General features: G+C 43.5%; 1 protein-coding gene across 5 annotated transcripts in view; it reads right to left on the bottom strand.

The window, feature by feature from the left end:
• The window catches only part of shc1 (SHC (Src homology 2 domain containing) transforming protein 1), a 42,156-nt gene that overhangs the window by 3,265 nt on the left and 22,025 nt on the right, over positions 1 to 16,866 (bottom strand). For 3 of the 5 annotated variants that reach the window (XM_061673963.1, XM_061673964.1, XM_061673960.1), the window contains 10 exons: positions 16,074 to 16,144; positions 15,636 to 15,699; positions 13,112 to 13,231; positions 9,016 to 9,069; positions 8,570 to 8,621; positions 6,675 to 6,801; positions 6,436 to 6,583; positions 6,084 to 6,141; positions 5,850 to 5,966; positions 3,916 to 4,151 (listed from right to left, as the gene is read on the bottom strand). In XM_061673963.1, coding sequence (XP_061529947.1) covers positions 3,916 to 4,151; positions 5,850 to 5,966; positions 6,084 to 6,141; positions 6,436 to 6,583; positions 6,675 to 6,801; positions 8,570 to 8,621; positions 9,016 to 9,069; positions 13,112 to 13,231; positions 15,636 to 15,699; positions 16,074 to 16,144 — 1,047 coding nt within the window. The remainder of the gene's footprint in view (positions 1 to 3,915; positions 4,152 to 5,849; positions 5,967 to 6,083; positions 6,142 to 6,435; positions 6,584 to 6,674; positions 6,802 to 8,569; positions 8,622 to 9,015; positions 9,070 to 13,111; positions 13,232 to 15,635; positions 15,700 to 16,073; positions 16,145 to 16,866) is intronic. The other 2 variants (XM_061673962.1, XM_061673961.1) reach the window with 2 other exon arrangements.

Below are 16,866 nucleotides of genomic sequence, written 5' to 3'. Positions count from 1 at the left end.
GGGGATTATGGGAATTTGTCAACATTTTCCCAGCTGTGCATTTGTGAGGTTACGCACTGATGTGGGGCGGGAAGGCCTGGCTCTCCACTCTATCCCTAAGGTGTTCTATCGGGTTCAGGTCAGGACTCTGTGCAGGCCAGTCAAGTTCATCCACACCAGACTGTCATCCATGTCTTTATGGACCTTGTTTTGTGCACTGGCGCAGTCATGTTGGAACAGGAAGGGGCCATCTACAAACTTTTCCCACAAAGTTGCAAGCAATGAATTGTCCAAAAGCTCTTGGTATGCTAAATCCTTCAGAGTTCGTTTGACTGGAACTAAGGGCCAATTTTTCAGAATCAGAATACTCTTTATTTGCCAAGCATGTCAAAAACACAAGGAATTTGTCTCCGGTCGTTGGAGCCGCTCTAGTATGACAAGACAGCCATTTTGACAGTAGATACCTTTGAGACATAAAAACATACTATGGAGAGTCACTTAGCAATTTAATGGCAAGAGGGAAGAAGCTGTTGGAATGTCTGCTGGTTTTAATTTGCATTGTTCGATAGCGCCTACCTAAGAGAAGGAAGTGGAAGAGGGGTTTACCAGGATGTGGAGGGTCCCAGAGAATTTTGCATGCTCTTGTCTTAGTTCTGGCAGCGTGCAAGTCCTCAAGAGCAGGTAGGGGAGTACTGACGATTTTTCCGGCAGTCCTGATTGTCCATTGCAGTCGGAGTTTGTCCTTTTTTGTGGCAGCACCAAATCAGACTGTGATCGATAAACACAGGACTGATTCGATGACTGCTGTGTAGAAATGCCTCAACAGCTCCTGTGGCAGGCCGTGTTTCCTCAGAAGCTGCAGGAAGTACATCCTCTGCTAGGCCTTTTTTGAGGCTAGAGTTGATGTTGGGCTCCTACTTCAGGTCCTGAGAGACTGTTATTTCCAGGAACTTGAAGGTCTCGACCGTTGACATAGGGCAGTTGGACAGCCTGAGGGGCAGCTGTGGCGAAGGATGTTTCCTGAAATCCATGATCATCTCTACAGTCATGAGCTCCTGGCTCATGACTGTCGGCTGCATCAGAGCTCCAGCCGCTCCACTTCCTGTTGATATGCAGACTCGTCACCGTCTTTGATGAGGCCGATGACTGTGGTGTTGTCTGCAAACTTCAGGAGTTTGACAGGTCGGTGCATTGAGGTGCAGTCGTTCATGTAGAGAGAGAAGAGGAGCAGAGAGGACACATCCTTGGGGCGCCCTGGTGCGTGTGGATGAGGTGGTGTCCCCCAGCCTCACCTACTGTGTCCTGCCCGTCAGGAAGCTGTAAATGCATTGGCAGATAGCAGTCGAGATGCAGAGCTGGAGAGGCTTGGAGGAGAGGAGTTCGGGGATGATTGTGTTGAACGCAGAGCTGAAGTCCACAAACAGCATCCTTGCGTAGGTCCTGTAGGATGAAGTGCAGTCCCATGTTGACTGAGTCCACAGACCTGTTTGCTCGGTAGGCAAACTGAAGGGTGTCCAGCAGGCGTCCTATGATGCTATTGGTGTGGTCCAGCACCATGCGTTCAAATGACTTTATGACCACAGATGTCAGGGCGACAGTCCTGTCGTCATTCATACCCAAAATTGCAGGTTTCTTGGGGACTGGGATGATGGTGGAGCGTTTGAAACAGGATGGTACTGCACACAGTTCCAGAGATCTGGTCCGCGCAGCCTGTGAAGCAGGATTGTAACACAAGGTCTAGGCCCGCCGCTTTGTTGATCTTTTGTAGTTTGAAGATATGGCTCACATCCTGTTCATGAAAGGAGGTGCCATGGTGGTCGGTGGTACGGCTGGGTGGATGTGGGGTGTGAAAGTGTCCTTTTCAAATCTGCAGTAGAAGCTGTTCAAGTCGTCAGCTAGTCCTCTTTTGTTCTCCACTTGGGGGGATGGTTGCTTGTAGTTGGTTACCGATTTGAATCCTCGCTAGACTGACTTAAGAGTCAGTGGCAGTAAACTGTTTTTCCAGCTTTCCTTCACAATTTCTCTTTGCGATGTTAATGTATTTTGTCAGCTTATTTCTAGTGCGATTGTACAGGGCTCTGTCCCAACCCCCGCTACGCGTCCTTTTTACCCTGGCCAACTTGCTTAAGTTTGGCATTGAACCCTGGCTTGTTGTTATTGAACGTGTGAAATGTCTTTGTAGGTACACACACATCTTCACAGAAACTGACGTACGATGTGACATTGTCCGTATATTTACCCAGGCTGCCAGCTGAAGTTTCAAAGACACTCCAGTCTGTGCAGTCTAAACAGCCTTGAAGTTCCGTCATTGCTTCATTGGTCTACTTCTTCACTGTTTTCACCATAGGTTTCGCACATTTAAGTTTGTGCCTGTATGATGGTATTACGGGATCAGAGGAGCCCAGAGCTGCACGGGGGATAGCATGGTATGTATCATTTAGCGTGGTGTAGCAGTGGTTGAAAATGTTGTTTTCCATGGTAGGACAGTCGATGTGCTGCTTGTATTTAGGGAGTTGGTGGTTGAGTTTAGCTTTGTTATGTCCCCAAGAATTATTAGGGGTGAATCTGGGTGCTTTTTTTCAAGTTTGTTTACTTGTTCAGTGTAGCGGTTACGTCAGCTGGGGAGGAATGTAGACACCCGTGAGGATGAAAGAGGCGAATTCGCGTGGCGGGTAGAATGGCTTACTGTTCAAAAACAGTGACTCCCAGTCCGGGCTGAAATGTGTGTTGAACTCTAAGATGTCAGTACACCATTTTCCGTTGATAAAGAAGCATATTCCGCCGCCTTTTGTTTGGTGTGACGCGGTCCGCTCGGTGTAGTTGGAAGCCGGGAAACATTACAGCGCCATCGAGGATGTGTGCACATAGCCATGTATCCGTGAAGGGCGGCAGAACGTCCAAAGTCTTTACTGCTCTTTGTGAGAAGATGAAGCTAGTCCAATTTATTTGGTAGAGACCGAAGATTTGAGAGGTGAATCGATGGGAGCGGCATTCGTAATCCTCTCTTCCTGAGCTTGACATGCACTCCGGCTCGCTTCCCCTTGTGGCGTCGCCTCCATGCGCCGTAGATCACAGCCACTCCACCGGTTAGTAACTCCGAGAAGAATATTTTTTAAAAGTTGGTGAAAGAAAGTTGGGAGTAGACTCCCTAATGTTTAGCAAGTCTTCCCTTGTGTAAGTAAGCCGCGTAATGTCTCCAAAGACGAACGAAAAACAAAAGCATAGAGAGAACTAGAGAGCTCGCTACAGACCACACGGATAGGCACTCCAAAGCATTAGCTGAATCAAACTTTTGTAGATGCGTTCCAGTGCAGTCCCCGGATAGACATTCCGTCTTTGTGCGAATGCCTGCTCTAGCAGTTTCGTGCTCTCATCAGTGATGGTAGTCGCAGTCCTTACCCTGTGTGGTTTATCAAGAACAGATCTGATTTTGAGAAACTTGCTATGGGTAGCTTAAACTCAACTATGTAGTGGAGCAGTGTGAGAACTACAAAGCTTCGCAAACTGCAGCTGAACTACAATCGGGGACAGAAAAACATTTGCCAGGCAGCTTTTTATAACGCTCCTCTGATGTCATTTGACAGGCCATGGGCAAGGGAATGATATGGTTACAACTCCAAGGCTGTCAAAGGTTGATGGCCTCATGTCTGTACAAATGATAGCAAAAACAAACTTAAAAAACGCGAGTGTAAAGTGATTTTTGGGACACCCTGTACTAGGGCATTTTGATTTTGTATAGCTTTTTGTGGGTCTTTTTTTTGTGATGAAAAGAGGAAACCGTGTAATGAGAACCATAGAACCTTATGTGGAAACAGCATATGTTGGGACCATCGTTAACCGAGACCCCCCTGTATTGGGAAAGTTTGGGAATAAATTTGGACAAGGAACTGTATACAACATCCCCACGTCTTCCTCCCTTGTCCAATCAGCACTCACCACTCCCTCCGGGTCGACGAGTAGCAGGTGTTTGGGCTGACCGCCCTGTTGTCCCGTGAGCACGTACTGCCCCGGCGTGGTTCCTGACTCTCGCACCATAAAGTCTCCATCGCGGCTCAACAGTCTCTCCGCCTCCCTGCGACTTAAGCTGCCATGGAACCAGGTCTCGCACTGTAGCTGCTCCACCAGAGGGGGCGCTGCAGTAATGGAGCCCCCAAGGGCATCATCAAATGGCTCTTTAAATAAAAAGGGATTTATACTTGTATTAGGAGGACAAGATGAATTGACTCCTGGCATGATTCACAATGTGTGAAGATTTATTTTACTTGTGCAAATCCTGGGATAGTTAATGGTGTCTTTAGGAAGTTAGCCAGTCATGTTACATAGAATACACTGTAATAGATAAAAGGCCGTTTAATACTCTTCCTGCAGGCCTACAAACTACACAAACATACACATCTTCTAACTGTATGGGTAACTGATTAAACCCTTGTATTTCCCCAAGGTAAAAATAAAACTTCAGGTGCCAGTCTAGACACGCTCCATACAGTATTAGGCTATTATACTGTACGTACATAGTCCATCCATCCATGCATCCATTTTCTGTTCCACTTATGCTCACTAGGGTCGCGGGCGTGCTGGAGCTTATCCCAGCTATCTTTGCGCGAGAGGCGGGGTGCACCCTGAACTGAACAGCCAAATCGCAAGACACATATAAACAAACAACCATTCACACCTAAGGGCAATTTAAATCAATCATCCACCGTGTCACCTCTAATGACAAACATGATGCATAAAATTAAATATATATATCTTTTTCTTTGCCAAAACTAAATAAAAGTAGAATAGAATAGAATAAAAATAATAAAATAGAATATGATTAAAAAATATATATTACAATAATTAAAACTGAAAAAAGAAAAACTAAAAATTATTAGTAAATAGGCTCAATGTAATTGAAGATGATACTTTTAAAAATATTTAATTAATGGACAATTTAGTGCAACTTAAAATAAGAATTAAATGAATTCACATTTTAACTATATATTTTATTGACAATATAATTCTGGCCGCAATTTCATCTGAAATAACAAGGGTGGACAAATGAGTATTACGCATACAATTAATATGCAGTGGTATAATGTGTGTGGCGTATGAATACATAAGTCAGAGTTTTATTGTTATTAGGTTGTAATATTAACAGTAACTAACTTATTTTTCACCTGTACAACAGAATATTTATATTATTTAAAAACATGTACAGTTAAAGACTGTGATGGCGACAGTTTGACACTGGAGAAATGGTTAGTGTTTCTGAACAAATTGGAGATGGAGACGCATCCTTCAATCGATTGTCCATCCATCCATTTTCTGAGCCACTTCTCCTCACTACGGTCACGGGCGTGCTGGAGCCTATCCCAGCTATCATCGGGCAGGAAGCGGGGTACACCCTGAACTGGTTGCCAGCCAATTGCAGGGCACATATAAACAAACAACCATTCGCACTCACATGCACACCTACGGGCAATTTAGAATTGTAAATTAACCTACCATGCATGTTTTTGGGATGTGGGAGGAAACCGGAGTGTCCAGAGAAAACCCACGCAGGCACGGGGAGAACATGCAAACTCCACACAGGTGGGGCCGGGGATGGAACCCGGGTCCTCAGAACTGTGAGGCAGACGCTCTAACCAGTCGGCCACCGTGCCGCCTCTACAATCGATTGTGTTCCACTGTATTATTTGAAGATAAGGCATTCCTGATTCCCCACTGGGGAGATGTCCAAATGTTTTGCTCAATACAGTTAGCTACTTTATTTGAACCGCCACATTTGCAAGTAATTTGTTCTACAGTATGCAGTCACCACAGAGACAAGTGTTTTTCTTTTTGAGGGGAATCACTTAAGTGCCATGGTTAAACTCAAAGGAACTCACTCATGTCAAAAGCATCTCTGTGAGCGTTTCCATTGGCGGCGACTGGCAGGCGGGGCTTATCCACATTGACGTAAGAGGGATCATCAAACAGCTCTCGCCCTCCTTCCTTGGCACCTACTAAAAGCAGGCACATGATATGTTGTTACCAATATTTAATAATTAACTCTTCATTCTGTGCCTGAATGATAACCTTGGTGCGTCCCATCTGCTACCTCAAGGGCAAACGGAGCTCACCTGGCAGAGGCGGCAGAGGCTGCTTGTGAATGTCATTCTGACCCGGCTGTCCATAAGGCTACAAAAACACACGCGTACACAGGCAAACACACATGCATGCACGCACACACACACACAAACACACACGCACATCAGAAATTATTTATACACATGTAAAAGTGTTCTGTACGTGCAGAACGTTTTGCCTTTTCCAGCTAAAAGGATTAAACAGTCTACTGTGATATTAAAACAGAGCCTCTGTTATGCTTGGCTTACAATCAATTTTATGCTCTTATCGCTTAAATGCAGAACCACCAGGATCTGTGTTTCATGCGGAAGCAATGCAGGTATACATAACTTTTCCATGTCTCACCAGAGTGGCTCCCGGACGTGGTCTCATGTCAACTAGACCACCAGGGGGAGGCTGTTTACCAGGGAAGTTATTATAGTAAGGGACTTCAGACAGGAGGGCCGCCTCATCGTCCTCTTCTTCCCATGCAGAGCCATCAAAGGGAGCCATTCTGAAATAGGGACGTGGTGGACATAAGACACATAAGACAAGATGGTATACAAACAGTAGTTAATGCAATGAATGCAGGTGTGCATGAGTACCTGTCATGAGGCGTGACAAGTTTGGGCGGGTTCTTTAAGTACTGTTTGAAGCGCAATTCAAAGGCCTGGCCGATGGTGCTGATGACTTCCTGGGCTAAACCCTCAGAGCATTCGAGAATATGACACGCTGCAAGAGAGGAGGATGAGACTGATGCTGTGCATGTACTCAAATGATAGAGATACTTAGACAAACGACCTAGTGGGATTGGGGGCTGCATGTACTTAGTATACTGTACTATATTTCCTCCAACAGTGTCCTCCACTGTAATAGACACCATGACGCAGACATTAGAGTTATAGGGTGGCCACTCCACAGTGTTGTGTGCCTTCATATTAGGTCTACCTTTGTCGAGCCTGCTTAGGTTCTTGCCATTTGCTGCATTTGCAAAGTTATACTTAATATATATTGAAGGTCGGTATGTTTAATTTTAAATATAGATTTGTTGAGAAGGTCAGCTGTAAATGACAAATGGCAAAATACTTTTTTTATTCTAAGTCCAAAATGATTCATTTTCTTCTTAATACATATCCATCCATCCATTTACCGTACCGCTTGTCCTCACTAGGATCACAGGTGAGCTGGAGCCTACCCCAGCTGACTCTGGGTGAGAGGTGGAGTACACCCTGAACTGGTCGCTAGCCAATTGCAGGCCACATAGAAACAAACAAACATTTGCACTCAAATTCACACCTACGGCAGATGTACAAACCAGTCATCCACCGTGTCTCCTTAATGTCTAATACTTTAAATATTTCACTGATTACAATGCTCTACATTATGCGAGAAATTCAGAAGAAAGATTGAGTGTCCTCGGGATTATCAGGTTTATGAATTTAATAAATAAAATGAAAATTGAGAACTAACAAAGTTTGTTACAGACACTTTCTCGTGTAATTTCCCTGACCATATGATAAGGTGCATAGCTTTATAAATATAAGCGGTTCAGAAAATGGATGGATGGATTGCAAAATTAAATACATGTATTAGGATTCCTTGAAATAACACATTTAACTCATTGAAGGACAAATCTTGCAGTGGTTGCAGCCACCACAGACTTGTAACTACTCTTATCACCCACTTAAACACAAACTAGGAATTGTCAAAAACCTCAACGACAGAGAACGCAGCGCAGAAAGAGCAGACATGCATCACTGAAGCTCTTTTCCCATACACAATATACCCTTATTATAGCCTCGCTAAAATCACCTTGATTTGTACATAAAAGTTAAGAAATATACCTAAATAAATGTTTAAGACACATTTTTAAAAGATTAAATTCAAATGTATTGTTCTTAAAAGTGAAATACAACTTAAATGTACTTAAATGTAGTTTACTGGATTTGCAAAAATTTAACGCACTGTAATCTTCTGCAGTTTCAACATTTCATTCAGTGATTCTTTCCTGCACCACTAGAGGGAGCCCGATTACCACTAGTGGTATTAGTACCACTTGTATTGTGTATTGTGAATAAGCGGACACATTGCCAAACACAAATCCTTACCTCCCACGATGTCAACAACTTCACCAAACAATCAAGTATGTGCTGCTTATCAGAAGCTAACACTGATAAAACTTGCCGTGTAGTCTGACCGTCTCTTGGACATGGCGGATCTGAGTATTAAGTGAATCAGCTGCTCAGTTACATTACAAGCCGTCAAAATTCAGAACGACTAGCTCAGAGACAAATTTTTGCAAAAAGGCAGCTCACAAAAGATTAACGTGGTTGTGTAATTTCACACTTAATGAGTCGGCTGGCACTCCTGACCTAACCATTTCTACACAAGCAATTAAAAAGTCAATTTCCCATAATATTTCCCCTTTAATTACAAAATTAACCTGTGTTGTACAGTAAAGACATAATGACAGAATTACAATGTTACTGATTTTGCTAACCTCTCTGGTTGACTGGGTCTTTGGCCACATACGCTACATACTCAGCCGTGTCCTGAGGGAGAAAGGGTGAGACGATTAGAGGAAGGCAAGGGGGAAAGGAAAAAAAAAATCAATATAGGAAGAATAAGAAGTAGAGTGCAGGTTTGTGACAGAAAGGCTGACAAGAAGAAAGACCAAACTGCAGCCTTTTCTAATTGTACCAGGAGTTAGGAAAAACATAGCACAGAGCTGAAGAGAGATAAGCAGGAGTAATAATAAGATCAAGTTTGGAAGAAAAGGAGACCGGCGAGGCGGCAGTGGAGTGAGCGGTAATCATTGGAATAGAAGATGACAGAAAGAAGCAAGAAGGACGGATATGTTTCGAGGAAGATGGCAAAAGGCCAGAGAGAGAGTGTGCTAGAGCGAGAGAGAGATGAGAGCTCAGAGAAGGGGCTCGGGTGACTCACTGGGTCTCCTCCAGAGGCAAAGGAGATGGACTGCATGTGATGATTGGCGATTATCTGTGGAGGGAAAAAAGGGAAGAGGAGGCGGAGGAGACAGACAGACATGGATGACATGAGAGACGGGAGATGAGAGCATGAGGATTGAGGAGACAAATGTGCAGTCGTTACTGGCAGAAGTGCTTTGTTTTTCCGTCACGTGCGTGCCATAAACTACAGCAGAGATATAAAAGCTAAGGGCAACGCGTGGGACATCTTTTCAACAGTTGGCAACAAAAGAGGAGGCCGGATCAATAACAGCATTACCACTTAACAATACTGTCTGGTCGCAGTGTTTGGCCAGAGGCTATTTTTGTGAATGGCTGCCTGTTTGTGTTAAAAAGTACATGCTGCACTCCTGTCTACTATCATTGGAAAACAGGAATATAGAACAATGGTTGCATAATAGTTGGACACTGTCCATGGTAATTCATGGAAGTGGTCATTTACAGGAATAAACTGCAGGATAGTCTACTTAGGAAAAAAATAAATAAATCTTACAGCATAATTAAGGTTAAAACAATCACATTCATTAAACATTTAGTGGTTTCTCTCTCTCTCTTTTAGTAGTTTCTCTCTCTCTCTCTCATACACACACACACACACACACACACACACACAGTTCCTGCACGACTAATGAGGCAACAACCCCTGCATGTGTTGATAATTTCTAAAAGACTTGTACTACATATTCTTACAACTTCATATACTATTACAAATTAACCAGTGATGGCAAAGAGGAAAAGCTTAACTATATCATAGCTCTGCAAATTGGAATATAGTAAATTATTTGGCTATAAACAAAACAATTAATTAAATATCAGTTACAGGAAGCAAATACATTTTACCAAGCAGATGCTAAACTAAAAGGCATGTACAACCCCAATTCCAATGAAGTTGGGACGTTGTGTTAAACATAAATAAAAACAGAATACAATGATTTGCAAATCATGTTCAACCTATATTTAATTGAATACACTACAAAGACAAGATATTTAATGTTCAAACTGATCAACTTGATTGTTTTTAGTAAATAATCATTAACTTAGAATTTTACGGCTGCAACACGTTCCAAAAAAGCTGGGACAGATGCCAAAAAAGACTGAGAAAGTTGATGAATGCTCATTAAAACCTGATTGGAACATCCCGCAGGTGAATAGGCTAATCAGGAACAGGTGGGTGCCATGATTGGGTATAAAAGGAGCTTCCCTGAATTCCTCAGTCATTCACAAGCAAAGATCTGGCGAGGTTCACCTCCTTGTGAGCAAGTGAAAAAAAAATAGATAAAATAAAAAAAGATAAAATAGTCGAACAGTTTAAGGACAATGTTCCTCAGCGTACAATTGCAAGGAATTTAGGGATTTCATCATCTACAGTCCATAATATCATCAAAAGGGTCAGAGAATCTGGAGAAATCACTGCATGTAAGCGGCAAGGCCAAAAACCAATATTGAATGCCCGTGACCTTCGATCCGTCATTGCGGCACTGCATCAAAAACCGACATTAACGTGTAAAGGATATCACATGGGCACAGGAACACTTCAGAAAACCAATGTCAGTAAATACAGTGGAAATTGTGGCCGTTGTGTCCTCTGGGCCAAAGAGGAAAAGAACTTCAAGAAAGAAGTTCAAAAGCCAGCATATGTGATGGTATTGGGCTGTGTTAGTGCCAATGGCATCGGTAACTTACACATCTGTGAAGGCAACAATAATGCTGAAATGTACATACAGGTTTTGGAGAAACATATGCTGCCATCCAAGCAACGTCTTTTTCATGGACACCCCTGCTTATTTCAGCAAGACAATGCCAAACCACATTCTGCACGTGTTACAACAGCGTGGCTTTGTAGTAAAAGAGTGGAGGTCCTAGACTGGCCTGCCTGGGGTCCAGACCTGTTTCCCATTGAAAATGTGTGGTGCATTATGAAGCGTAAAATACAACAACGGAGACCCCGGACTGTTGAACAGCTGAAGCTGTACATCAAGCAAGAATGGGAAAGAATTCTACCTACAAACCTTCAACAATTAGTGTCCTCAGTTCCCAAATGTTTATTGAATGTTGTTAAAAGAAAAGGTGATGTAACACAGTGGTAAACATGTCCCTGTCCCAGCTTTTTTGGAACGTGTTCCAACCATAAAATTCTTATGATTATTTGCTAAAAACAATAAAGTTTATCAGTTTGAACATTAAATATTATCAATTAAATATAGGTTGAACATGATTTGTAAATCATTGTATTCTGTTTTTATTTATGTTTAACACAACGTCCCAACTTCATTTGAGTTGGGGTTGTAGATGGAAGCAGAATGTTTAATGACTGGCATGAAAATGACCAGCAAATGGCACATTTTGACTGTGTTGTGACATAGTCTCTCCAGGTCGACTTGGGTCGCCGCCGGGGCCTCCTTCCGGTGGGACGTGCGTGGGACACTTCACCAAGAAGCCGTCCAGGACGCATCCTAATCAGATGCCCTAGCCACTTCATCTGGTTGCTGTCTATGCAGGGGAACAGCGGCTTGACTTTGAGTCCCTCCGGGATGACCAAGCTTCTCACCCAATCTCTAAGGGAGAGCCCGGACACCCTCCGGAGGAAACTCATTTCAGCTGCTTGTATCCGAAATATTGTTCTTTCGGTCACGACCCACAGCTCGTGACAATTGGTGAGGGTCGGAACGTAGATAGACCGGTAAATGGAGAGCTTTATCTTTCGGCTCAGCTCTGTCTTTACCATGACAGACCGATATAGAGTCCGCATCACTGCAGACGCTGCACTTATCCGCTTGTCGATCTCCGGCTCCATTTTTCTCTCACTCATGAACAAGACCCCAATATACTCCTCCACTTGGGGCAGGATCTCTTCCTCGACCCGGAGAGGACACTCCAACCTTCTCCGGTTGAGGACCATGGTCTCAGATTTGGAGGTGCTGATTTTCATCCCAGCCGCTTAACACTTGGCTGCGAACCGCTCCAGTGAAAGCTGAAGATCGCGGCTTGATGCAGCCATCAGAACAAAAAGGCCCTACAGGACTCCTTGTTCAGCTTAATGGCATCCCTTATCACTGGTGTCCACCAACGGGTTCGGGGATTGCTGCTACGACAGGCACCAACCACTTTACAGCCACAGTTCCGGTCGGCCGCCTCACCCGAGTGTCCAAGACATGCGGCCGAAACTCCGATGACATGACAAAGTCGATCATCGAACTGAGGCCTAAGGTGTGCTGGTGCCAAGTGCAAATGTCGACAACCTTATGTCTGAACATGGTGTTCGTTGTGGACAGTCCGTGACGAGCACAGAAGTCCAATAACAGAACACTGCTCGGGTTCTGATTAGGGGGCGCCATTCTACCCAATCATGCCCTTCCAGATCTCACTGTAATTACCTACATTAGCGTTGAAATCCTCCAGCAGAATGGGAGTACTCTCCAGCACCCTCTCCAAGGACAGAAAGGGTGGGTACTCTGGGCTGCTGTTTGGTGCATAGGCACCAACAACTTTCAGGACCCGTCCTCCCACGCGCGGGCAGAGGGAGGCTACCCTTTCGTCTACTGGGGTGAGCCCCAACGTACAGGCACCGTACAGTAATAACAATGATTTATGATGGCGACAACAACAAAAGAAAATAATTAACTTTCCATCTTTTGAACAACTTGGAAGTCTACCAGCATCACTGAACTGATTGTGTTCATTTTTTTCTGATTGTGTGTTTGGATGTTCCACTGTATGGGAGGACTTCAATTAAGATTTTACACAGAGTCTTTGAGTGAGGAAGCACACCCAAGTTACATCTCCTACGTTGACGTTCCCTTCTGGAATTTGAGCTGAAGATGTTAAATGTTGCCACTGTGCTATAATTTGTCTGTTATCTCTAAAGTTACGCAAACCTAGCTCATCCTTAGCGCTCACAACACCCACTGGATGCAGGCTGGAGTAAAATGCTCCGTGTTATCTCTGGTAATATACTTGGACATTTGGCATTTTCAGTCTTCAATATGATTTTTTTAATATGGGATTACTGCAGTGTGTATAAGCATGGTCACTGTCAAACAGAGACTCTGTCCCACCTGTTTGCAGTCAGATGCCAGCAGGTTGAGGCTGCTGGTGGAGATGGTGAGGCTGATTGTCATGCCAGCAAACTGCAGGTTGCTCTTGCCCAGAATAGACGTGAGGCAGCGTGAGGACGGCTAGGAAGGCAAGAAAGCAGAAACAAACAAACATGGTTTAGAAACTGAAAGCTACTTGTTGGGTCCTGATTACTGCGAAGGGCTACCCAGTTTAATACACAATTCTGAATAATATGTTTGCTTAAATTAGCTTTAATTGTGCTATTACTAATTAATTAAATCTATGTGAAACAGGACTTTGATAAGAGTCTCAGCATGTAGGCGTAGGAACCTGTGGGCGCATGTGTGCTATTGCTCGTGATTGGGGTGGGGGTGTGAGAGAACAGCTGCAATTGTGAAAGCTATCCTGTCTGCTCCGCAAGGCCAAATGTGGCCCATGAGGAGCAGACTGGGCAATCCACAAAGGCCAGGCGAAGAACATCTCTCACATTCACTCACACACACACACACATACACACGCACCGAGAACACCAGTACTATTGTGCCAGCCTGTTCCTGAAAAGAATCTTGAGACAGGACTCACATGCCTGGCTAGAATAACCAGAGATTACAATAATTACAGGGACCTTTTAGGTTAACTAAATCATATAATTTTGTCTGCTATGTTCTGCTCCAGGCAAGGCATTCCTTGGTCAAACAGTGCTATGGCACAGTGCCAGTGAATATAGCCAACCACCTGTCTGTTTTCATGCAAGAAAATCTGGTGAGACTGAGTTTTTGATGAGTGGCCGACTGTCGCAACATCACATAGATCATTTTACACTAGAGACTATGTGAATCGCGGGATGCACATGTCATGGAAACAATCAGTCCCAGCCCTGGAGCAATGAGTCTCTGCAACTTATCATCACAGAAGACACATACAGTAATCCTCCGCTACATAGCGGTTGTTGCTTCACGGCCCCGCTATATCGCAGATTTTTTATTACAGTTGTTATTCTTTTATCGTCAATCTTTTATAATGTTTCTACAATATTTTTGTGATATCCTTTGCTTTTGCTCTCTCTCTCAATATATATGTGTTTAGACCTGCCACGATAGAAAAGTTCTTAGAACAAGATATTTTCCCAAACACTTTCAAGATAAACAATAGTATTGATGTTTTATTTATGCCACTGACATAATGATATTAGAGCATAATAGAGAATTGCACAAGTTACAATTTCTGTCCTGGTAATCAAACATATGAGCACAACTTTGTAATGTTCTCTCAATTACTAAATAAAAGTAGGGCATTTCACAAAAATACATACATAAACACAACACACACACATACAGACATGCAAATGCCAAAGGCATGAAAAAGGTGACAAAAAAAAAACATTGCAGGGAGGGTCTGGGGGGATCCCCCCGGACCCCCGTTCTTTTTTTAAGCTCAAAATGATCCCAAACTTTGGACAATGTCTGTCTTGTATGCGCTCTTTCCTCCTGGCTTGCGCTTATTGCTACCAAAATCTGCAGTAACATTTGTGCATGTGGAAAATGATCCCCGCAAAATCCCACCATCGAGCGAACAATCCAGGATATAAAATAAGATTCAAAAATCTGCATTAGGTGAGACCGCAAAAAGTGATCTGTGATATGGCGAGGGACGACTGTCCAGTAAATATAATTGTGGAGCCTCTTAATGTTGTTTCCCCGAACACCAGAGGTTGCAGTTTTCCATTGCAGTAAATTGGTAGCTCTATATGGCAGAGTTCTTTACTACAGTTGGTTTGCGACAGTTCAGTTCAGTCCCGTGGTCGAGTTGCTTGGGTTGCCCTAAGGCATTGGCACCACAAGTGTGTTTTTTTTTTTATTTTATTTTATTTATTTTTTTTAACACATTGGCTTTCTTGTAATGTACTAGGGCATCAATGATCGGAAAGGGAAAAAAGTATGCTGATAGACACCACGGAACTAGACTGACCTTATAGTGACATTAGAAAGGGTCTAGCTGTTATATACAAGCAATACAATAAAAAGCCAAAGCAATTATAAAAGGCCAATAGGTGACTGCATCACTCTGCAAACACCTTCCTGTTTCTTCACCACATTGAGTAGCTTTAGTTCTTTCTAGTTAGTTTGTTTTATTGTGCAATCGTTAACTCTGTTTATAATAGTTAAAATGTTACTCAAAACGATGTCCAATCAATCAAGGTGTCACTATGGTGATTGTTTTTAAGTTAAAAGGGTGTGCTGTTTAACTTTATTTTAGTCTCAATTTGGTTTCTGACACTTTTCCCCCCCAAGGGTGACTGGTATTACCTGCAAATACACCGCTATCCGCAGGAGTGTACAATCAACCTAAATCGACGTGCGACTGACTAGTGCGACTGAACAGCCAACTAACCACAGAGTGGAAAATAAAGGTAAATCTAACTCTTATCCAGAAAACCCTTTACCACTGCTGCCCACTTAAGCAGTATAAATAAATAATGTCCCATATGGGTGTGTGTACAAAGCCAGTGTGCATGCTGTGTACCTTTCTCCTTCGCTGGGCTCCTTTGGCTCCAGGCACGGCCTCGCACACCACTGATATAGCCTCCCTGAAAGATGTACAACATTCAAGCATGGTGTAGCATATCATTAGTGCTGACACCTTCCTGGACTCTTGTTGTGTTGTGTGGATCAAATGATAGAATGTATTATCACTGGCGGGGTGTGCTCGCCCAGTGCCACAGACACTGCGACGGAAACCAGAAGGAAACCACTGGAATGCCACAACATTTTAATTTAGGGGGGGGGTCAATGAGGCAGCAGACATGCAGACACAAACCATGCAAATACAAAGTCAGACTAAAGCAGCGCAAAAGGAGAGACAAGCAGGCAAACACAGAAATGTGTCTGGCCACATTTAAACCATATAACCAGACACACGAGGAATGGAGGACTCAAAATAGCAAACAATGTGTGACCTCACCTGGTGACCTGAGTTCTGGTGTTGAAGTCTAGTGCTCGCATGGATTGTAGCACCTCCACACAACCCATGTACTGCACAGGAAATAGGAAGCAAACACCGTAACATGAGCAACAGATGAAAGAAGCAAACTTTTCCTGTTGTCTTAGCTATCGAAAAGCAAATAAATATACACACACATACATGATCGATTGTTAACAGTTGTGTTGATGTATGGAATTGATTGTAGATTAATCTTTAAGCACTTCTCAACTACTTTGCTGACTAAAGAAGACACTGTGGCATCGACAGGAAGTTGAACCACATCCACAGACCTCTGCTATGGTACAACCCTTTTAACACTGTAGAATTATTCTGCGCAAGGCAAAAAAAGAAACATGAGTTTGTACCATTCAGATTGTTCCTTCTTTTTAAAGATATTAGAAAAATAACAATGAATTGTTCATTTTCCACAGCGCGGCACGGTGGACGACTGGTTAGAGTGTCAGCCTCACAGTTCTGAGGACCCGGGTTCAATCCCCGGCCCCGCCTGTGTGTTCTCTCCGTGCCTGCATGGGTTTTCTCCGGGCACTCCGGTTTCCTTCCACATCCCAAAAACATGCATTAATTGGAGAGACTAAATTGTCTGGAGGTGTGACTGTGAGTGTGAATGGTTGTTTGTTTGTATGTGCCCTGCAATTGGCTGGCAACCAGTTCAGGGTGTATGTATGCCCGAAGACAGCTGCGATTGGCTCCAGCGATTGGCTCCAGTGGCTCAGAAAATGGATGGATGGATGGATCTTCCACAGTTAATGAA

This window comes from Phycodurus eques, chromosome 4 (genome assembly GCF_024500275.1).
Source record: "Phycodurus eques isolate BA_2022a chromosome 4, UOR_Pequ_1.1, whole genome shotgun sequence".
Classification (NCBI taxonomy): Eukaryota; Metazoa; Chordata; class Actinopteri; order Syngnathiformes; family Syngnathidae; genus Phycodurus; species Phycodurus eques.
Note: the sequence above shows the minus strand (reverse complement) of the source record. Positions and strands in the feature narration are given on the sequence as shown.